The 24,821-nt window shown below is 44.5% G+C and overlaps 1 protein-coding gene across 1 annotated transcript in view; it reads right to left on the reverse strand.

Annotated features, from left to right (window-relative positions):
* Window positions 1-945: 945 nt before the first annotated feature.
* plxnd1 (plexin D1) overlaps window positions 946-24,821 on the reverse strand; it is a 118,835-nt gene continuing 94,959 nt past the window's right edge. The window contains exons 27-36 of the mRNA XM_080763221.1: window positions 23,051-23,207; window positions 22,528-22,631; window positions 20,639-20,702; window positions 17,975-18,009; window positions 17,166-17,270; window positions 16,062-16,225; window positions 12,726-12,873; window positions 5,645-5,785; window positions 5,071-5,145; window positions 946-3,171 (exon numbers count right to left, since the gene is read on the reverse strand). Of these exons, the coding sequence (XP_080619347.1) occupies window positions 3,055-3,171; window positions 5,071-5,145; window positions 5,645-5,785; window positions 12,726-12,873; window positions 16,062-16,225; window positions 17,166-17,270; window positions 17,975-18,009; window positions 20,639-20,702; window positions 22,528-22,631; window positions 23,051-23,207 (1,110 nt within the window). The 3' untranslated portion in view covers window positions 946-3,054. The remainder of the gene's footprint in view (window positions 3,172-5,070; window positions 5,146-5,644; window positions 5,786-12,725; window positions 12,874-16,061; window positions 16,226-17,165; window positions 17,271-17,974; window positions 18,010-20,638; window positions 20,703-22,527; window positions 22,632-23,050; window positions 23,208-24,821) is intronic.

Here is a 24,821-nt window from a genome sequence, read left to right on the forward strand (position 1 = left end):
AAATGATGAAAAACGGCGTGCTATAGTATGCCGTACGGTAGGGGCTATAGCCCATGTTCAAAAATGATGAAAAATGAGGATAACATTTTTTCAAAAATTCAAAAAACGATGGGCTATAACCCATGTTTTTTGAAATTTTGAATTTTCTTCAAATCCTCAAAAATGATGAAAAACGGCGTGCTATAGTATGCCGTACGGTAGGGGCTATAGCCCATGTTCAAAAATGATGAAAAATGAGGATAACATTTTTTTCAAAAATTCAAAAAACGATGGGCTATAACCCATGTTTTTTGAAATTTTGAATTTTCTTCAAATCCTCAAAAATGATGAAAAACGGCGTGCTATAGTATGGCATGAATTGAACAAAGGGCATTGTTCAATTCATCAAAACATTTAGAGACAAACAAATAGACACTTATTTGTAGTTAAAGCAACAGAGTTAAGCAACAGAAACAAACAACAATGGATTCTACAGTGTAAAGACACCAATTTAATTATAAATGTCAATAAAGTTGAATATCTAATAATATCAATTTAAAATGTATTATCCAATACAAATTTCCTTACCATTTTTAATGTTTTAGTTTTGTATTGCTATTTATATTTTCTAATTGTAGATTGACCTACTTTTTGTTTCTGGCATTCCGCTGCTTGTTATTTTTTATTTTATTTTCATGTGAAGTACTTTGAGTTGCATTTTATGTATGACATGTGCTATATAAATAAAGTTTAATATGTGAAGTACTTTAGTTGTCAAGGATGCAGACAGAGTTGAACCCAGGAGCAAAGTCACAACAAACTAGTCTAGAGTATAATAATAAAGTATTTAATAAAGAATTACGAGATATCTTACACAGGGGAATGCAGGTAGGAATCAGGCATGAATCAGAATGACATCAAAGTCAACACATGAACAGGCAGGACATCTGTGACACAGGTTATGAACTGACAATGAGTGTTTGTACTGAGTCCAGTTTTATAGTGAGCAGGTTGATTGGAGAAGTGTTCACTGCTGGGCTGATGAGGTAGTTGACAGGTGTGTAAATGGAACTGGGTGTGCTGGAATGGGATATGGGAGGCCAGTGTGGAGACTGAGGGAGAGACAGAATGTGACAGAGTTGCATTTTATGTATGAAATGTGCTATATAAATAAAGTTTACACCACTGACTTTCCCTCCATATAAAATAAAGGCGAAAGTCACAAAAGAAAATTGATCAGTTACAATTCCAGACTATGAAGAATCATTTAATAAAGGAATACTTCCAGATTCAGTTAAAGATTAGCTACAATAATTGTGATATTAAAAGTTAAATGCTCGTCATATGACATAACAGAGAGGAATGGGCCGGACCCTACTGGTGGTTACTACAACACAGCTTCTCTGTGCTACTTGATGTTAGTGTGGAATGCAAAGTGTCAGTTAAGAATGGGGTGGGATTGGATGCTTTATTTTTTTGTTTGAACCTAAGTGGGGTTTGAACCCACCATCTCCCGATCACGTGGCAGCGTTCTAACACACTGAGCCACTGGCTCCAGACAATTCACACTTCTTTTTTGTTTGTTTTATTCTTCTGAAATTGGTCTTGAAAGTAAATATTTGAGTGGGGTTTGAACTCACCATCTCCCGATCATGTGGCAGGGTTCTTCACACTGAGCCACTGGTTCCAGACAATTCACACAGCTTTTTTGTTTCTTTTGTTCTTCTGTAAACTCTTCTGTAAAAGTTTTTCACTCAGTGAGATCATCCAAAGGGTTTTCTGTTCCTCATTTGAACTGCCTAAATCCAGGATTGAACAAGGGAGCATGTATTTACAAGCCTCTGAAATGTTCCAGATGCCACTTTGAAGTCATTGGGTGGTGGCCCAGATTTTAATGTTTCTTAATATTTGAGACTTTGAGTTAAGAATAGGGAGTGGTACAATAAATGGGTGTAATGATTAGGCACGCAAAAAATTCTAAATGCTGCGATTTATTTCACAAACTCAGACAAATAATTTGGCATCACAAATACAGTCATTTCAGTTTTACTCTGATTACATTAAGCTCACATTATTTCTGATAAATTCAAATTTCCCTCTTGTCCATTGGTCTGATTCCAACATAGTTATTCAGAAGCAGACAACAACTATATGATGTAGTTCTTCCCAGTGAACCACATTATATCTGGTCCACTAAAGTTCAAAAATTGTACAGGCAGGTCCATGGCGTGGAGATCATTACCTATATAAAATTAACTCTATTCTTCTCTCAACTCCCCCTAAACCCATCATCAACCCACAAAGCCCCATTGGGATGCGCGTTCAAAGCACCGATGGGAGTTTATCATTTTCCTCTTCACCCAATCACACCTGAGAACATTGCAGGTTTTCGGGAATGGGAGGAGTCAGTCGGTCTCATTCATACATACTCTTATTGATGTACAGGCCACTTGAAAGCATTAGAACACATCTATAAATATTGCTATTGACATTATCATACAGTACAGTGCATCATTGGCTCGGTTCCCTTTAAGACAAGGGGGGGTCAGTGCGTAAAAGATTGCCACCAGGGCTTTATAGGTCCAGTAACTGTGACGTCATCGATGAAAAGCCTCATCTCTTTGAGTTCCCATGGCTATAGCAAAAAGCCAGACCAGACCAGACCACAACTGTCTCTGTGTCTTGGGGGGAATACAGTCTGGGAAGTACATATGGCATTCCCAGATGAACAGGAGGTCCAGAACCTCTCTCAAATGTGAGAAGTTCGAGGGGCAGTGTAGTGTCCCCGTGGCTCCACCGCTCCTCACGTGTTCCAGTCCGTGAATTTTAACAAGAGGAATAATTAGGCATACACAATAAAATCATCAGCGTTCGTTTATCCATTTGCCACTTTGGGAGGGTGCAAATGCACCCTCTCAGAGTTCAATTAACACTGATTATTATGCTGTGCGTGAAGGGCAATTCCTCAGATATTCCCAGCTACTATATTAGGTAGAGAGACAGGCAGTTGGCAGCAGGAGCCGAACCAGCGAGAAGAGCTGTGGCCGGTACGGTATGGTGGAGGAATTGGCAGCTTCAGGCCTCGCTGCTGCACTCGTAGATGTTGTCCTCCACCAGGGCAATGACCTGCTCAAACTTGTGGTGCAGCAAGGTGCGCTTTGCGGTGGGGTTGGACTCCAGAGCGCACACCACCTGGCAGCAAAGGGAGAGAGGGAGGGAGGGAGAGAGAGGGGGGATAAGAGTTCACAAAATTGAACCAAATGGATCCATAATTGTCCATGTGTACACTTTCAGAGTTATGGGGGTCATTGAATAATAAGTAAGTAATGGGTTGGATGATGGATGCAAACAAAAGCACAAAATGTCAAAGGGGAGAATGAGAGACTCTGAATGTAATGAAGACTGCTGTCACTATGTGAGTCAGGAGAGAGAAAGTGCAGGACAGAAAATATATTTTAAAAGCCACGCTGTCATGGAAGAGTTAGAATAAAATACTCAAACTTGTAGATGGACAGTGATAATGTGAAAATTTGGCATTTGGTGGTCTCGAACTCCAAATCTTCTACTCAAACTACTGACATACCTCTCATGCTACATACACTATGGAAGATGCAAGTGAGAATGAAATACTCTAAATCTTGTAGAGATGGAAGAGTGCATGGAAATGTGAAAATTTGCATGCTATTCAGTGAAAAATTACAAGCCAGGCAAAAACGTGGGGGAAAAAATCCCGAAAGAAACCACTGTACCACCGTGGACTCAAGTAGTTCTATTGTGTGCGCTTCACTGAAAGATTAGAGCCAAATGTAGAAAAAAACTATTTAAACCCAGCTAAAATCTTCCTCCTGGTGGCGCTAACAGGTGCCAGAGATGAGCTGTTCACAGACAAACACACGGACACATGGACGGATGGCCTGTCCGGCCTGGCGGAGACAATAACTTTTACTGGCTGTCAAGAACTCATGGATTCCAGAGTGGAAGAAATCAGCCACCTGCCTGGACATAGAAAATGAACAAGAGCTCTCAAAAACTAAGTGGAGTGCTTCAAGCTCTTCTCATGCCTTCCTCTTCACATTATTTACAAAACCCACATCTGGTCTGTTTTTCATGCCTCCTAGTTTGTCACCAACTCAGTGAGATTTACTGGCTCTTAGCGGCGTTGTGCTACCAAGCGGGGAGAGCAGAGCTACAGGGCAGAGAATAGGCAATCAGAGGCCATTCACTGAGCTCTGTGAATCACGGTCTAAGCCCCAAGGCTGTGCCAGTACACTACAGTAGCATGACAGAGGAAAGCAGCTAAATGGTGTTATGATGAGGGCCCTCCATTAAAGCACAGTCACCACTGACTAAACCTCACAAGTAAGGGCAAGAGGAGAGGACTGTGGACTCCATGGAGGCTTAAAGGAGGTTAGATGGAAAAGCAATGGGAGATCTGGTCTAGTAGCTTTACATTCCTCTTTCCAGCTACTGGTAGGGACAGGATACAAAATGAACGAAAACATAATGATAAATAAATAAAAACTCTATTATACTATAAAAATAAAGAAAAAGACAAAGCCCACTTTAACTAACCTTGGCATCAAAATGGACAGTGATTTTAAATTGGATAAAAAAAACTGATAAATGCTGTGTTTATCTAAAGTGTGACCAGGTGCAAACAAAGTTGCATCGTGCATGGGTCTACAGTATCTCCATTTCATGGCTCTGGAGCTTGAGAGAACAGTAAGTGGAGTTTCTACTTGTTCTTGTTCTCCAAGGGCAGTTCAAGCTTTCATGTGGAAATTTACTCTCAACACTTAAAAATGTTCAAGGGCTCTGATTTGGTAATTTTGTTATTTGTATTTTGCAATTCCACGCCACTGTGCACTAGCTCCGTCAACACGCACCTGATCTCCCATACTGATGGTCATGCTCTGATTGCTATCTGTAACTGTGAAACTGAACACTGCTTGTGTATAATACAACCAGGTGATAAGGGTGAAGATGGGGCCAGAGCAACACTGCTAATCCAGATAAGAGAGAGAGAGAGAGAGAGAGAGAGAGAGAGAGAGAGAGAGAGAGAGAGCGAGAAAGAGAGATGAGGATTCTTACCTGGCTTCTGTATTTCTTGGCATATTTGTAGATCTCTGTTAGGGCCAGGTTTGTGTTGAATTCATTTCTGTATTTCTGTGGGACGGAAAACAGTGCAGTGCCAATATCAATACCATATCATCCTCATAAACCAGGGGTGGGAAATAATTATTTTCCCAAGGGGCCAAATGAGAAACATTCATTTTATTTCTATACAGTATAAAAACCAGTAAATGGCATTGTTTTGACAAGCTTAAGCTTATATGTTATTATTATTAGCTCTGACTTCAATAAATACAATTAAAGCAATGCAGTTGTAGTCCACGCATAAGGCAAAATTAGAAAGTAGGTTTTATTTTCCAATTTCCAAGTAACCTTTCACTGGCCGGTCAGAATCAGCCAAAGGGCCGTATTTGGCCCCGGGCCGTGTAATGCCCAGGTGAGGTCTGTCATAAACGGATGAAGATGGAAACGCCAAGACTCAGGGCTTGTAATGTATATGTATAGCTACTGTAGCACACTAAACGCATCTCATTCACTGCTGTTTCCAGCACCATCAATTCTAAATCGATACCTTTTTATCTCTCTCACTCACCCGTGACTCCTCGGCCAGATGGGCGTTCATCTCTTGTTCGCTGAGTGGCGCCATGTCCTGGATCTGCTGGTAGTAGCATTGCACCCTCTTCTTGTACTCCGGGATCTCCTTGGCATACAGTAGCTTGTTGGTGGGAGAGTCCTAAGACAAACAAACATTGTGTCATTTATCATGATGCAAACCACCACTCAATGATCTGGAAAGGTTAGGCGAGGTAAAATACTTCATTGCTCATTGGACATCTAATGCTTCTCACTTTGATTGTGACTTGTGCATTCATCATTTATCACTACAGTATGTGCCAATGAGTTGATAGTAGGAATATGACGAATCTGCAGTTCAGAGGACAATCAAGGTTTCGATTTGAACCAAACCGAACTCCCCATGGGAGACACAACATCTACCACTCACTGTAAACGAAGAAGGCGTCCCTGCTTGCGCAAGGAGATATTGCGCTTATGAGCTTACTTGACTGCCACTAAGGTATGTTAAGGTGTCCATTAACATACTGGTAAAAAATAAATAAATATTGAACTCAACTCAATTTCACTCAAAACTGTCAGGTTTACAGGTGTAAGGAAAGTGGGAGAAATGCTACATATGTCGTACAAGCATTTTGTCCACAAGAAAGGAGGAAGAAATAAACCGTATAATAACACAAGGTGCATGAGATACATTATGCACATAAATTAAAATAGAAAAATATAAAATGTAAATAAAATGGGACAGTTATCATTTGTGTTATCATCTGAGTTGTGACTCTCTGATCCAAATACTGTCGGCCCCGTGAGGGTCCATTTGGTTACAATTGTCTCTGAGTTAAATTAACACAGGAATTTACCCGCACATGCACTGTACCAGCGGCCCAAAACCGACATGGATGTTATTTCTTTGACGAGGCGTTCGGAACCACCCCGAAGCGAACACAATGGAGGGAGGGGGATCACGCACTGCTTCCTCGCTGCACAATAGGAAACTTAAATAGGCCCTGCTAACCACACAGTGTGAGAGAACATTCCAGTCAAAACAATAGGCCTGCATACCTCCACTGGTCTCCTGAGTCACTTCAAGCTCTCACACGGTCTGCTGCTTAGTCAAGCACGAAGCAACGTTCTGTGCGGCTGAGAGGCTGTGGCCATGGATTGTGTTGCTGTCGGACAGAAACCTAGTTTCTCTATTTTTGTTTTCTCACAAAAGTAGTGCAGATATGCAGATATGCATGCTCACACGTCACAGAGTGTGACATCAGTGTTCTCTGCTGTTTGGAGATACAGGGTTGCCACCCAACAGTCAGTGACGATTTGGGTTTTAGTTATGTGTATGGACACACTCTTGCGCGCATGAGTGTGTGTGTTGTGTGAGATAGAAAGGCAGAGAGTGGGCGAGAAAGTAGGACACGTACTGTAGAAGGGGAGGGTAAAATAGATGGGCAGCCTCAGCTTTAAGCATCAGTGGATGTGCTTACAGCGCACCTTCATATTTCAATGTGTCATGAGTTATTTGTGTCACCATCGCATGTTTGTATGTGTGCTTGTGTTTGTATGTTTGCATGTCCGTGTGCGTGCGCACACGCATGCATGTGAGAGAGAGAGAGAGACTTTGTACACCGTAATAGAAAAAGTAATTTTGCACACAAGGACAGGTGCGTAGGAGGGGAAAGCTAGCCAACGTGAAAGAGACTTCACTTACAAAAATGTTCATGAAATAAAATACAGAACAACGTTTCAATCCAAACCAAAACGTTCTGTATTTAATAAACATTTTTGTAAGTGAAGCCAGGGTGCAGGACCTCCCCTCTTTTTTGGCTATACACCGAAAAATACTTGGTTTTACAAGTACACATGCAGTGGGTCTCTCCAACCCTCTGCATAGGAAAGACATTGATGAGTGGCGTTCATCTCTATATAACAATTCTCTGCTTGAGGCATTCCATTTGTAGACTCTCAGAGTAACAAATCAATTTAAATCAGTGGTTTTCAATCAGTGGTCCGGGGACCACCAGTGGTGCCCAGCTAAATGATGGAAAGTGGTAACGTAATGGACCTTTCTTTAACTCTTGAGAGTGTAAAATGAAACCAAATGGATCATTTTACACTCTCAAGAGTTAAAGAAAGGTCCATTACGTTACCACTTTCCATCATTAAAAATTTAACAAATTATTGTTAAACATTTGAATTACTTAATTTACAAGAAGTCTACACAATTAGTCACTTCCCTGTAAGTATAGGACTATACAATTTATTTTTATTTTGCTACCACAATATTTTGCATATTATGGTGGTTATGACATTTATATGTACATGTTATCTTTTTGATATGTTCCGTATGGGTGTGTCACATATATTATTTGATCTACTGTATACCCTGAAATCTTAGAGAATGTAAAATAGCCTAATTGTTATCTTGATCAAGGTTTCTCTCCTATGGTACCAACATCAATATGGAATTGTAACGATAACAAAATATTTCTTAGTTGGTCCGAGGCTCAAATGCCGAATAAACCACTGATTTAAATGAACCACTGAGGCTTATTTCCTGTGTGTTTGGTGGTACTAGTGGGGAGCCTGTGCTCCCAGTCCCTGTCACTCGTCCCGATAGGGAACCCACTCTTCCTGCCCACAAGGTCACTTCCCGCGGTTCGTCCATCTGCCTCGTGACCCCCCGTGACCCCGGGACGCTGCATGTGTGTGCGTGGAGCCCGCCAGATAAGAAGGTATCCGTGGAAACAGCAGTTTCCCACCTCTCTCCCGCCCCTGCCGAGCTATGGCTAATCCAGACCCAATACTCTGGCGCTGTGCTGACCCGGTGCTGGGACTGTCACCAAACTAACTGCCAGAAATGTGCACAGCACAACTCTCACAAACACACAACTCACAAACACACAACTCACACGCACACGAACGAACGCATGCACGCAAGCACATGCACACGCTCACACACACACACACACAGTGGATCAAATATTTAGGACAGCGATTTTATGAATGCCATTTTTAACTCTAAACCTTAAAGCGTGACACCAGCCTGCAACAAAGTATCAGGCATAAATCAAGTGCAACCCCAAAAGCTAACTTCTAAATGCCCAAATCCCAATTGCATTCTTGTCTTAATTGTAAGCCTACAAATTAAAAAAAATTACACATAAGACAACATTTCCGTTGTGCGGACCAGGACAATTGGCATCACAATGTCTCAAATTGTACTATACTCGTACCACACGCACACACACACGCGCACGCGCACACGCGCACACGCACACACACACACACACACACACACGCGCACACACACACACACACACGCGCACACACACACACACACACACACACACACACACACACACACACACACTTGACACTTTGCTATTACTTATGCAAGTAAGTTCACTGAGCATTAATCTTCTACATCATGTCATACACTTATACACATTAAAACCTGGGAACTGCCCTTTACAACCAATCTATTTCTTCCTTTATTTGTAGCCAATTATTCTTTTCGGTATTTTTAGTGGTTACAGTATATACCAACTCCCAAATTCCCCACACGTTTCTTATAGCGTATAGCCTTGTCACTGCCGCCCCTACTGGCTCTCATCCTGCCAGCGAGGAGCCCCCACTGGGAGGGCGTAGCGCCTCCAGCCTACTCCTCAGCGCTCGACACCGCTCACTGACAGGCACTGCAGGCGCTGACGCAGCGGCAAAGATCACCCTCCCCTCCTGACTTCCCTCTCGCGAACATGGCCAATTGCGCTCTCATGGATGCTGGGCCAAGCCAGAGGCACCACCACAGAGTATTCAAACCCCTAGCTTCCGTAGTGTTGGGACATGAACTTTACCTCTGCACGACTGCAATCTTATAGTTCAAAGAAATCGTTTTATGAACAGAGGAGCGCTTCCACCAGAGCACTACAAATGCAGAGTAAGATACCTCTGCTCACTGATTGACCAGAGGTGTCTCCCCAACCCTATGCAGGAGGAAAGACATTGATCAATTGCGTTCATCTCCATAGAACTCTTTTCTGGTTGAGAAAAAAAAAAAGCTGGACGCCGAGAGCACTGAAGCGCATCATTCGGCTTCTGAGAAGAAAAGAACAATCTTTACCATAGACATGCAGGGCAGAAAGGTGCTGGCAGCTCAAACAATACAATTGGTCACTGTAGCTCCATTGGAGCAGTGGGGTTCAGTGTCTTTCTCAAAGGCACTTCAACAGTGGGTACTCAGGGAGGGGTGAGTGTTGCTCATTCACCACATAAGACTTTTTTCCCTGGGAGATCGAACCAGGAGCCTTCCGGCCACAAGCAAACTCCTCTGACCTTGAGGCCACCACAGCACCACTGTCCCCAATTATACACAATCCAGTCTCTTTTTACCATGAGTTACAGTCCTGGCCACATTGAAGAACCTGCCCACAGCACAGTATACTGTGCACAAACAAAGGCATTGTTCACAATCACTCAGAGCAAAGTGCAGGAAACGCATCTGGAAGTTTTGTGATGTTTTTGTTTTTGTTCTTTTCTCTTTACCGCTCTCTTCACTAAATGACAGGACAGCGGAGTGACACAGGAATGCAAAGGGCAGAGGTCACACAACACAGATGCTGAGTCTTTTATTTTATTCTCAATTTATGTAACTTTAGGAAGTGGAGGATGCTTGAAGTACAATAAATTCACTGTCTATAATGCTGCTACCAGCTGTATTTTATGTATATGTGACCAGGGTGGGGATCTGCTTTTGATATCCCCCTCTCTGGTTATTCATCTTTATGGCCAGTGGTGATGTGTTTTATCCTAGAGTCTGGTCAGACTTTAATTAAATACATACAAATACATACAATTTCCTTTAGGGAATAATGTAGACTGTCTTTTACAATTATGTTTGATGATACCAAAACTTTAACATACTGTATATGTTAATACATGGTGTCATGTCATGCGACTCCGTTTAATTTTGTCTCTTTTCTCTATTTCTTATGACTAGTTTTGAAACTTCAAAACCATGGGTTAAGCCTGTGAACTGTTTATATAACAAAGTTGCCTGCAATGTTGCCACAGCCCAAAGTGTCTGTGAGACCCAAATCATTGTAAAATAATATGTAAATAGTTCCATTGGTCTAAGCCGGAACACAATCCAGAACCATACATGGCCTACTTGTGCGCAAGCAGAGTGCGCAAGTACAGTACTGCTACTAACCAATGTCAATTACAACTATTACTATTACTTTAGACCCATTATTGACCTTATACCAACCAACGTGCATCAACAGCCAATAAGGGACCACCATTCTTATAGAGGGATAGGTATACAGTAGGCTGACAGGAAATGGGGAGAGAGAGAGATGGGGGGGGGGGGGGGGTGACACGCAGCAAAGGCCGTCGGGATCGGGAGCCGAACCCGCGGCACACCGCACACCCGGCACACCGCCAGAACCTGGCACACCGCACACCCGGCACACCGCCAGAACCTGGCACACCGCCAGACCAGACCACCAGCCAAGGCGCCCAGATGGCCATGCCAGCCGCCCGGGGCCAAGGGACCACCGTTCTTACCCGAAACACACGTTTTGATTTCTTTATTTGAATCCACAAATTACAATAAATTTTACAAGGAAACAAATATCACAGGGTTGACAGTTCCTGTCTGCTGGTCTAGCCAGTGCTGTACTGATGAACTGCTGGTCTAGCCAGTGCTGTACTGATGAACTGCTGGTCTAGCCAGTGCTGTACTGATGAACTGCTGGTATAGCCAGTGCTGTACTGATGAACTGCTGGTCTAGCCAGTGCTGTACTGATGAACTGCTGGTCTAGCCAGTGCTGTACTGATGAACTGCTGGTCTAGCCAGTGCTGTACTGATGAACTGCTGGTCTAGCCAGTGCTGTACTGATGAACTGCTGGTCTAGCCAGTACCGATGTGAAAGCAGAGACTATTATGATGAGCTCTGTGCTTCCTCCAGGGAGGAAGTCAGTCAGAGAGAGACAGGAAGCGCAGTGTCTGTGGGGTCACAGTGTCTGAGGGATGAGACAGATTTGTGAAGAGTGAGGACACTGACATACAAACTCATCTCGCACGCACACACGCATACACGCACGCACACACGCGCACACACACACACACACACACACACACACACACACACACACACACACACACACACACACACACACACACACACACACACACACACACACACACACACAGTCAAAAAGACACAGACACAGTTTGACACACAGACGCACACATACAGTCACACGCAGGCGCGCACCCGCGTGCGCACACCCACACACAAATGAACACAGACACAGTCAGACACAGTCTGACACACACACACACACACGCACACAGTCACATGCAGGCACGCACCCACCCACGTGTGTGCGCACACACACACACACACACACACACACACACACACACACACACACACACACACACACACACACACACACACACACACACACACACACACACACACACACACACACACACACACACACACACGCACACACACACACACACACAGGACTTTGAAGAAGAGATCCCTGTAGCTGCTGACCTTGGATCAGTCGACTGGGGTGAAATAACATGAGGAGAGGTAGACAGGGCTGACAGGCTGAGTTCTTGGGGATGAGGGTTCACATGGGACTCAGAAGACAGATGGGGGGGGGGGGGGGGGGGTTGGGCCTAGGAGAGACTTATAAAACTATATGCAGTGTCACTAAATCTAGAGCATATATTGTTGTAGTATGTAGAGATTTATGACTTTGAACTATGGAGGACACTCTCATTTGTCTGACTGTCTGTCTGTCTGTCTAATGTCTATCCGTCTATACAATGGATATACACTATATATCTACACGCATACTAGTACTGTATAAAGACAGTATTATAGACAGTATTATATAGCCTCTTTGCAGGGGACTGTGTGCATGCTCGCCTACTTACATGTGGATTTACGTTTTTGTGTGCGCACGCAACCAAGTGTGTGCATGGCATGGCATGCGTGTGTGTGTGTGTGTGTGTGTGTGTGTGTGTGTGTGTGTGTGTGTGTGTGTGTGTATGCGTGCGTGCGTGATTGTGTCTCACCTTGCCCAGCTGCAAGTCAGAGACGGAGCAGGCGTCTATGAAGGCCTGGGCGATGACAGACAGACAGGCGTCCATGTGGTCTGTCTTGTCGATGTCAAACACAAACTGAGGATTCTTCAGAATGTTCACCCAGAAACGCAGAGGTAAACTGTAAAAGAAGGAGACAGGCACTTTAACCACTATTTACTATTTACAGAAGGACAAAGACCAAACTGAAGTGGAGGGGGGCGGGGCATCCACTTTACTCCCTTCGCATTTTCAGCTCTTCCGCTTCCTCTTAGGTGGAAGCATTTGATAGTCTTTCAAGCCGACAGTGGCTTGAAAGACTATCTTTTCGTATCAGTCAGACATCAAAGTGCATAAGGCTTGTAAGTGGTAAAGTCAGTCGCGGACTAGGCATGTTCGACAACCTTAATGCATGTTCGCCAACTTTAATGCATGTTCGCCAACCTTAATGCATGTTCGCCAACCTTAATGCATGTTCGCCAACCTTAATGCATGTTCGCCAACCTTAATGCATGTTCGCCAACCTTAATGCATGGTCGCCAACCTTAATGCATGTTCGCCAACCTTAATGCATGTTCGCCAACCTTAATGCATGTTCGCCAACCTTAATGCATGGTCGCCAACCTTAATGCATGTTCGCCAACCTTAATGCATGTTCGCCAACCTTAATGCATGGTCGCCAACCTTAATGCATGGTCGAACTAACGGGAGGTCGGACCACAAGGAAAGTCCCCAGAAATTGGACCTCTTCCTTACTTCCTTCACAGGTCTCCAATTATACTGTGCTGATATAGAGGGTATGTGTATGACATCATACCCGGAAGTTATGCGGGAATGCCTAGTACTGAGTGGTAAAAACTACTTTCTGGCCTTGACAGCCCATACATCCAAACAGAAAAGTCCTATTTGATTGCATTAAATTACTTTAAACAAGTAATTCAATTCACTTTGTCACTCACTTTGCCACTCGATTTTCCACTCGATCTGCCATTCACTTTATGCATGCGCATACCCTCTATTGTTGCATGTTTGCTCAGTGGAAAGACTCTGCTACAACAGTGGATGTGTACACTCTCAGAATTATGGGGTCCTTGAAAATAAAGAGTACGAGAACCACTGTGCTACACTAAATGGAACAGAGCCTTACTTGCCAGACTTTTAGGCCCTCATTTATCAATTGAGTGTAAAATCTGCCCCAAATTCGAGTGTAGGTTTTGTAGTACACCCACGTCGCCACAGCATTTATAAAGTGATCGCAAACAGCTGATCCTTCCTTAATTTCGTTCCGACGTTAATAAATGTGACGGCTGAAATCTATCTGGCACGCCCTATGAAATCAAGCCTCGCCCTCGTTTTTGCGACATGAACAACTGCAGTACGACCAAACAACTCATGAATACCATGGTTACACGATGAAGCAAAAAAAAGCCAATAAAAAAAGTTTCCTGCTGCCCGCCTCACCCCCCCACCCCTCTCTCTCAGCTCTCATACACACACACAGTGTGTATGAGCACGCACACGCAACTTACCAGCCCATGGTGTGTTGTATCTTAAAAATAAAGAACACCTGCATGAATCAAATAAAGCTGTAGGCCTACCCTGTCTGTTTCTCCTCTCGCCTCGCTTGCCTTGCTGCCCGCCTCACCTACACGCACATATCGCAACTTAATTGCAAGCAATTGTCACTGTGTGTCACCGGCGTAGGGTCCATTGGGCCACGGGCCGTGGCCCAGTCAGTTTAGAGCTGGCCCAGTTTAACTTCGAGCCTTGTGCATGCAAATGTCTGGTTAGTAAACCACAGCATGCAAGCCGCCTTTGTTTTAAAATGGTCCCCCAAACCGTTCACACTTCACACCTATCGGCCGGGGACGCGCTACACCCCCCCCCCCCCCTCCATGCTAATTTGCCCAGTCAATATTTTTTATCCACGCTACGCGCCTGCTGTGTTGTTAGTTGTAGCCTATATTAAATGATTAAAGAATAATATTCATTTAATATAGCCTACAACAATATATTAGTGAACGATATATTAGTGAACCATGAATTAAATAACAAATAGGCGCGCGCGCACACACACACACACACACACACACACACACACACACACACACACACACACACTGCTGTTTTGCAGCATCTCCTCCTCTCCTCTCCTGTCTGTCTGTCTCTATCACTGTGGTCCGTTCACCGTGACCATGCACGTTTATGACAATCTATTTAGATTACCTCGCTAGTCGCTGCAGTGGCTGGGCTGTCAACTGTCAATATGAATGTGCAGCCTAAACCAGCCTCATGTGGCACTGGTGGGCTGGCAGCCTGGCTGTGTTAGCCTACCTATCTCCGAGGCGGTCCCCTGAACTTGCGCTGGCACGCCGGCACGGCACATTTGGCATTCAAGTGACACGTCGGGTTTATCCTTAAAACGATGTAACGAGATGTAACTCGAGAAAGACATGGCTGTGGATTGCACTATAGCCTACCCGTTGGTTGGTAGACTTGACTATAGCTGCAGCACTGCAAAGGCCTCTCGATCCATGTCATGGAAGTTAACTATTCCAGGAGGGGGGGGGGGGGGGCACCGGCATGCGCTCATGCAAAACACTGTTTAAATGGCTTAAGCATCTAACTTGCAACATAGTTTTTCATTGCGCGATTTTAATTGCTTGCACACTTGGAAATATCCTACACATTTCATATGACATGCCTTTACGAAATATATTTTTTTGGCGTACGCCGCTTTGATGAGGGCCTTAGTGGCTACAGTATAGTGACGTGTCTTTGATGAGGGCCTTAGTGGCTACAGTATAGTGACGTGTCTTTGATGAGAGCCTTAGTGGCTACAGTATAGTGACGTGTCTTTGATGAGAGCCTTAGTGGCTACAGTATAGTGACGTGTCTTTGATGAGAGCCTTAGTGGCTACAGTATAGTGACGTGTCTTTGATGAGGGCCTTAGTGGCTACAGTATAGTGACGTGTCTTTGATGAGAGCCTTAGTGGCTACAGTATAGTGACGTGTCTTTGATGAGAGCCTTAGTGGCTACAGTATAGTGACGTGTCTTTGATGAGAGCCTTAGTGGCTACAGTATAGTGACGTGTCTTTGATGAGGGCCTTAGTGGCTACAGTATAGTGACGTGTCTTTGATGAGGGCCTTAGTGGCTACAGTATAGTGACGTGTCTTTGATGAGGGCCTTAGTGGCTACAGTATAGTGACGTGTCTTTGATGAGAGCCTTAGTGCATGGCTACAGTATAGTGACGTGTCTGCCTCTCACCTGTTGGTCTTTGATGAGGGCCTTAGTGGCTACAGTATAGTGACGTGTCTGCCTCTCACCTGTTGGTCTTCCAGATGTGCAGCGTGTCTGGGTCCGAGATCCCCCGTTTGGCGGCCTGCTCCTCCAAGAAGTCAAAGAAATACTTGACTGCGAACGGCGGGCGCTCTGGGGGGATGCTGAGGATGGCCTGGAACAAGTCATCCAGGAACTTCTGTAGCGTTCCCTGTGAAGGAACAACGTCGACAGGATTCAAGCAACGGAAGCTGACCCGGAAATAAACAACAACCGTAAGGTAAGTGCTGTGAAGGTTAAATTCTGCAGCAGAATGGAAAGGGCGACTGTGGCTCAAGAGGTAGAGCAGGTCGTCCAATGATCCATGGGTCGGCGGTTCGAATCCCGGCTCCTCCTGTCTACATGTCGAAGTGTCCTTGGGCAAGACACTGAACCCCAAATTGCTCCCGATGTGCTGGTTGGTACCTTGCATGGCTTCCGTCCGCAATCGGTGTATGAATGTGTGTGTGAATGGGTGAATGTAATGCGCCTTGGATAAAGGCGCTATATAAATGCACCATTTACCATTTACCAATGAAACTTTAACCCATTTTGACCTGAGATCAGATTCTAAAAATGTCTGACAGTCTTCTGAAAAATAGCAGACCTACAAGCTCATAGCGCGCCACTCGGTGGCGCGCTATGAGCTTGTAGATCTGCTATTTTTCAAAAGCTAAAGCATAACACAATGCTAACACCAAAAGGGGTTCCGGCCCAAAATGGGTTTTTAACTGGCATCCCTAATTTGGTCATTGTTTTTGAGTAGTGTAAGTAGTGAAAATATCATATCTGTCACATCGCGACATGTTGTGACCTTGTAGATTTGCTACAGCTACAGTATTGTAATAATATAGAATAGATGAACACTGATGGAAATAGCAGATCTACAAGCTCACTATATGTTGTGAGCTTGTAGATCAGATTTTGTGTAGATGGGGAATTATAAGAGGCTCCAAGTACAGACCCCTGGGGGACCCCGGTCAAACAAATTACGTTGCGAAGTGATTAACAACGTGTGTGTGTGTGTGTGTGTGTGTGTGTTCACCTTGGTGGACAGTAGTCGTGTGTGTGTGTGTGTGTGTGTGTGTGTGTGTGTGTGTGTGTGTGTTCACCTTGGTGGACAGTAGTCGTGTCAGGTAGATCTCGGGCAGGACCTTCTTGCGGTGGCTCGTCCGGTGTGACCTCTTGTGTTCCATCGGCTCGTCGTTAGGCAGCACCTGTGACACCACCAGAGGCCAGAGCACACACAGCACACGGTATCGATCAATACACCGCCTGCCTCGCCAGGAGCTAAATGAATGCCTTTGTGTCTCTATAGCATCTGCTTTGTCCATTTGGAGAATGGAGTCTCGTGGCACTTGCATCAGACATGTGATCCAAGCGCCTGAACAACATATGGAATTTAGGGAAGTGCTGAGAGTTGGAAAGGGGATTTTTTTTCTCCTTTCTTTCTTTCTATTGTCGTACATTGTATCATGTGTCTGTCATGTGTGTGTCTAAATAGTGGTTTGACAGAGAGCAAGAGAGAAAGAAAAACTATTGAAAGAATCAAATAAAGCAAGAAAAAAAGATTCCTCCTATTCCTTAAAAAAAAAAAAAGAACGGCACGATGTAGAGAAACCCATTCCAGTGGAACTCATTATTCTAAAGTCAAAGGGCCCATATCTCGGGGTTGACTTTTATAAAAGAGCTTAAGCGGCATTAGCGCTGTCATGTCCCCTCAGCAGCTTTCCTTGTTCACCTCTGCTCATATTCCCCCATATTCCCTCCGTCGTCCCGGGCAAGCTCCAAACCGACTGACACCGGCGCACGCAGGGAGAAACCTGCCGCAATAATAACTTCCAGGCCCCGGCCCCACCCATAACAACATGAGTGTTGTGATTGTCTGTGAGGAAGTGTGTGTAACAGTAAAATAACTCACCAAATGAACATACTTCTCCGTGTCCAGGTCTTTGGCTAAACGGGGGAGAGAGAGAGAGAGAGAGAGAGAGAGAGAGAGAGAGAGAGAGAGAGAGAGAGAGAGAGAGAGAGACATACACAGCATGAAACAATGAGCAATCAGTGGAGGTGGAGGTGAGACAGAATGAGACGAGACAGGAGGACAGAGAGAAGTGGAGGCGGAAGGGGGGGAGGGTGTGACAGATAGAGGAGAGAAAAGAAAATAGGCAGACTGAAGGGGAGAGGGAGATAGTGTGCATAGCGAGAGAGAAAGTGATTAAGGTGGACGGTGGGGGTGGGTGGGAAGGGGCCGTCTGCCGGAATGAAAGAGAAAGATTACGAGTGAAAGGCAAGGAGAAAAGTAAGGGGGAGAGATTAGGGAGAGACAGAAACACTGGGAGACTATGATTGGCTCTGGAGCCAACGTAATGAGAGAGTAATGCCTGGGCATCGTTAAGGGAGAGCGTTAAAACTCAGCTGGATTTCTAAACATAAACATAAACACAGGAGCGCACACCCACACCCCCATCCATACACCCATTTACATGCAAGCATTTGTACTGTATATTCTTTCTTTCTTTTCTTTTTTTAAGTTTGTGGTATTTTGATGCCTTTATTTGACAGTGGAGAGAGAGACAGGAAATATGGGGAGAGATTCTGGGAATGACATACAGCAGCGCGCGGTTCTCAAAGTGAGGTCCTTGGAGTGGTTCCAGGAGGATAAAACGTGTTAATATAACATCCCAAAAATGTTTGACCACTTAACCCATTTAGGCCTGACCTCAAAAAATCTTCTAAATCCTCCAGTTTTCTGAAATAAATATTTTTACGATTTTTCAAAAATAGCAGACCTACGCTGCAGACCTGGCGCGCTATGAGCTTGTAGATCTGCTATTTTTCAATAGCTAAATTATAACATTTTATTCTTTGGCCATTCAAAAGAGCTTGTAGATCTGCTATTTTGGAAAATCCTAATCATTTAGAATTTCAGACAATCCAATCTCTTCTGCGGGCACAAAATCTTTCGAGATTGTGGTCGGCGGCCAAACACATATGAATTTGGGGGTTCTTGACGTGAAAAGGTTTGAGAACCACTGACAGAGCAAATGTGTCTGGCCGGCCAAGAATCGAACAAGGGACTCGCTGATAAGAGTATTTTGCACCCCTATATAGTATGCATATTCCCTGGCTTAAACACATAAAAACTCAGTCTCTACACTTACACACAGACCTATACACTGTGCTCTCATTACGGGCTTGGCTGTGCCAGTGATGCTTGGCATCCCAGCAGGCCTCTGTCCAGACCCTCTCCGCTGATCACAGGCGGACAGGAAGGTGTTTTATATTAACTTGGGAAGCACTGCGGCCCCATTAGGCCTCCATGCCGGCTGCTTTGAGCTCACGGCCAGGTTTAACCCAGGTTGGCCGGGTTCTTGGCCTGGTATGAATGAGAGGGAGAGGAGTTGATGGACAGAGCCTGAGCAGAACTGAGCTCTGGTCTGGTACTGATTACACAAGGCAAGACCCCTGACAGAAATGGATAAAGCCATTAACGGCTGTACTCTGCTAAATCCTCTGAGTGTTCTTTATTTAACGGAGAGTGTACAAATGGACCCAGTAACTCCTTTTGGCCCGTAAAATATTTCACTCACTTTTTTTACACGTGCAAAGTTGAAGTTGAAGGTTTTCACTGGTTTTCAACCAGTGGTTCGGGGACCACCAGTGGTCCTTGAGGGGGTTCCAGGTGGTCACCAGCAAAATTATTCTAAATATATAACTCTTGAGAGTGTAAAATGAAGTAATTTCACACTCTCAAGAGTTAAATTATTGTTAAACATCTGCATTACTTAATTTACAAGAAGTCTATACAATTAGAGAACGTAGAAAAATGCCTGTTGTCTCTCCTAATGGTACCAACATCAATACAGCATGGAATTGTGGACAAAATCTTATCTGACGATAACAATATACTCTGAGGGTCTGAGAGGCTAAATCTCATGGTGGTCCGTGGCGCAAATGCAGAATAAATAATGGACCTTGATATGAAAAGGGTTGAAAACCAGTGGTTTAGAGTGTACAAATGTTGCCAAATGGACCAGTAACTCAGCCCAGTCCACACTAATTATTCGCAATGCAACTTTGAAACCTGCAACCAGTTACAGCGGTCTGATTTGACTGTGTTCCGTTCCATTAGGTTGTGTATATGATTCTCAGGCTGCAGTGCTCCGTGGGTCAACTGGTGTCTTATATTTCCCCATAAGTTGACATTTTGTTAAAGGGATACATCTTCAACATTGAAACATGTCTATGGGAAGTGGCATGCAGATCGGGGCTGCGGTAGTAGCGCGCATGGGAGCCTATATATGTGTTGTGACTGATTAAGTGTGAGCGTGTTTATGCGTCTACGTCGTGTTGAGGCCATCCCAGTGCGTGTGCGTCTGAGGTTACACGTGTGTGTTTATATGACCGTATCACGTTCACAAGATGGAGTGTGCTATGCGCGGTTTCCTGTGATCGAGGGAGTGTGTGTGTTTATGTAAGTGTATTTAAGTGTGGGTGACATGGTGACAACGTATTAGTGCATGTATGTGTGTGTGTGTGTGTGTGTGTGTGTGTGTGTGTGTGTGTGTGTGTGTGTGTGTCGTACCTCTCCCCAGGGTATTGTCCCGCTTCTCTTTCATGCTCATGGCCATTGACGCGCCCTCTGGGATCTGGAGGGGTTGAGAGAGGTGGAGAGAGACAGTGAGAAAGAGAGAGAGACAGTGTGAGAGAGAGAGAGAGAGAGAGAGAGGGGGGTCATGGGGTCAGGGGTGAGCCAGGGAGCACCAGCACAGCATCATTAAGCTTGCCCTCTAGGGGACAGTGGTGTTGAGTGGCGTGCATGCGTGTGTGCGCGGCTGTGCACACGTGCGTGCGTGTGTGTGCGTGCGTGCATGCGTGCGTGCGTGCGTCTAGAGTGGCAGTAAGACCACAGGAGGCTGGCTAGGCTCATTAAAGTCAACCCACAGCGAAATGGATTGAACAGCCTCGCCAGTGGACCCAGACTGTTAGTATACACACACACACACACACACACACATACACACACACACACACACACACACACGCACACACACAGTGCTCGGCAGTGAACCCAGACTGTTAGTACACGCTGTGGCTCATTGCTTTCACAGCTCTCCTCTCACGACTCAGCAAAAATCAAACACTATACACTTAGCAAGTACAGGTAACAGGGTCAAAGTTCAAGGGCCAAGCTAACGCCTGTTTAACATATATAAATGCACACACACACACACACACACACACACACACACACACACACATGCACGTCATGAATGATGAACATTTCTGTTTTAAGACATGCAGGTGACAATTGAAAAGGTTCTCTTTCCCTACACTGTAAATTCTGCAGTTGTATTAATTGACTATCAATTGTAACTCAGAGTTACATTAACACATGTTTTACTGTGTGATTTGCTGCTAATTTGAGCATTTCTCTCTGAAGCCATGGCGGGCGGGGGTGGCCCATGACAAATGTCGAGCTATCACTTTGAAAGCACAAATAAAACGTGTAACAATCACACAGCAGAATATGAAGTGTGAATAAATATAATTAAGATGCCAGCACACACACACAGACACACACACACACACACACACACACACACACACACACACACACACACACACACACACACACACACACACAGAGAACACCTCCCATACACTGTCATGCAGGCTCACATTCGTATTACTTTAATGTAGTGTACTGTACATCTGAAGAGAAGAACGGTATACAGTAGACGCCATTTTTAAACCCACCCCTAAAGTTGTGAGAATGTAGATCTGCTATTTAAGGTATCTAAGTATAAATCAGGCATAACCGTAACTCCAACCCCTAATCCTCACCTCTAATACTGCAGGGTGCAGTAGTACAAAAGAAAAGGGAAAACATTAAGTCTGGGAAGACTGGCGGCCGAAAATAATCAGTTTTCCCCCAATACAAGCAGGAATTGTGTGAAGAGAGAGGGTCAGTTACTTGAAATGGTTAAACAACACTTGGTCATTTGTAGCTTTGTAGTAGCAGTTGAAGCCAACTCAACTTTGATGGTAGATTGGTAGATTTGGTCACAGCTGCTTCCATTGAGAATTAATGGTAGCCTGTAGGTTTGTAGCTGCCAGTGTGAACCCCAACCTGAATCCTTTAATTGCAAGGCTTAACCAATTCTCGGAGGATACGGAAAATTCTACTCTACTTCTGGGGGCATTTGGCCGATACAAGTACACACGCACATGCACACAGGCAAACACACACATGTATGTGTGCGCGCACACAAGCGCACATACAGTATCTCTGCAGACACACATAACCAAGCGCACCTGTGGACAGCCAGTGACACCATTTTACACAGAGTTCTCACCTTCCCTTCTCCTACTGTCACCGGTGCAATATCAGGCCACCATGACAACACCCACCACAGGAGCCTCACACACACACACACACACACACACACACGCACGCACACACTCTCTCACCTGGTAATGTACGACTGTGTTGAGTTTCTTGCGGCCATCTTCCATCAATGTGGTGTTATCAATATCCTGAAGAATCTTACTGTTACAGCCAGAAGCAAACCACTCTGAAGAGGAGAGGAGAGGAGAGGAGAGGAGAGGAGAGGAGAGGAGAGGAGAGGAGAGGAGAGGAGAGGAGAGGAGAGGAGAGGAGAGGAGAGGAGAGGAGAGGAGAGGAGAGGAGAAATGTCACCCAAACATTGAACGGGCAGGTTAGCTGCGCATCTGAAACAACCTGTGGATATATTCCTGGGCCATTAATAACAGCAGGTCTGCAGGCACCACAGTCCTTGAAAGCAATAACTCTTCATGATTATTACTATAGACTCTCCTCAATGCATTCCGCCATCTTTTAGATTGTAGCCCCAGGGGCTGGCGTAACTTCATAAGAGGAATCGACCCTTTTTGCGAAGGTTACTTTCCATATCTTTGGCACAGGTTGGGGAAAGGGAGAGACTGATGGATGACTGGACGACTGTCCTCTTACCGAGGTCGACGTCTTCTGCCCGCGGCCACTGGGAGAAGGGCAGGTTTTTATAGAAGGCGTCCAGTATCTTCTCTTTGACCTGGCCGATGGTGTCTGTGTTCATGACCCGGACGGGAAGGGAGTCCATGCCACAGCCCTGGAACGACACATTGATGTTCTGCAAAGAAAAAAACAACACTTTTTATTTGAACTGAACTTGTATTGTTTATTCCAACAGTTATATAACAGGTAATATAGCATGAGTCACACGAATATCAACCCAGAGATACCGTCCAATACAAAATTAAATTAAATTATATTCATATAAAAAAGGAGACCAAAATAAAAGACAGGGGGAATATAAAAAGCTCAGCGAGATGTAGTTCTGGAGGATATATTAGACAGAGAAGTACAGTCAGCACCTGTAAAAAAATATATTCCAAGCCATCTACCCAGTAGAGTAATAAAACAATAGAACACGAAACATTCATGTTGATTCGGAAGTGTGCCTCAAGATAGGAATAAAACCAAAAGAACATGACCGCATCACAGTTGTTGCTCATTATACATTTCAGAGAGATTCGATGCAGCTCCCGCCATGGATATTTGTCTCTAGGAATGTTTGAAGCCCCTGTCACACGCCAACCCCTACCGGTTGGTTTAGAGTCAATCACGTCTCCTAAAATATACATGGATTCAAGAGCCGCTTCTTTCTTCTCACCACACAGACAGGTGTGGAGGAACACACTTATCCCTCTCATTTGTGAGAGGGAGACGCTAGTCCAGCGACAGAGAACACCCACCCCTATAACAGCTTCCCACACCTGAAATTATTTTTATTATTAAGCCATTAAAGGACCACTTCACCACAATTGTGAAAATAATTGTGGTATTTTATCATGAACATTAGTGAGGACCAATTACATGAAGATAAGTTGAGAAATGGTGAAGTGGTCCTTTAAGACCTGGAACGCATGTGTGTTGCCTTAGCTTTTAACCACTTTAAACAGTATTTTAAACTTTAGCTGTTAATATCAGATATACAAGCTCATCACGCGGCACCAGCCAGCCAGGCCAGACCCTGGCTGATACCGATAATAAGCCTCTCTGACTTACTTACTTACTTAGCGCAGCACCAAGTGTCAAGCTTGTAGACCTGATATTTTTGAAAAAGTGTGCAAGTCTTTGAAAATATTTCTTTTCTCTAATCTTAAGATGGAGGTTGACGGTCAAATACGGTACATAATTCTAGAGAACCACTGACATAGAAACATACGTTTTTCAGAAAACTGTTTTAGAAGACATTAAGTAGAATGAGGTCCTCAGGTGTTAATGGGATAAATTATTATAGGATAATTTCTATAATGTATTACATTTTTTGGGGGGTTAAACGGGTTAAACGTAGACAAATCTATTTCACTGTGTGTGACAACAAAGCACTTTGAACTGTGTGTGTGTAGGAGTGCCTGTGGCCACAGTGGTGGGCAGAAACCTTAGCCCTGCGCCGCCCGGGCGGGCGCCCCTCACTATGGGTATTTAAATGTCACTGTGATTTAATATCAATCAGCTACGGCAATGAATCTTAATTGACCGTAGATGTTTGGTGAGACTTTAACGCAGCGTGACATTAAGTGCATTTCTACAAAGCAATGGGTTAGGCGGGCCCCTCCGAACCAATTGGCGTCAGGGTATGACCTGCATGTGTGTGTGCCGTGGTGGAAATGACATTTACTGAAGTACTGTACTTGAGTACAACTTTAAGGTTACATCTCAGAGGCACATATTGAACTTT

Source organism: Protomyctophum bolini (assembly GCF_963924005.1).
Source record: "Protomyctophum bolini genome assembly, chromosome: 5".
Classification (NCBI taxonomy): Eukaryota; Metazoa; Chordata; class Actinopteri; order Myctophiformes; family Myctophidae; genus Protomyctophum; species Protomyctophum bolini.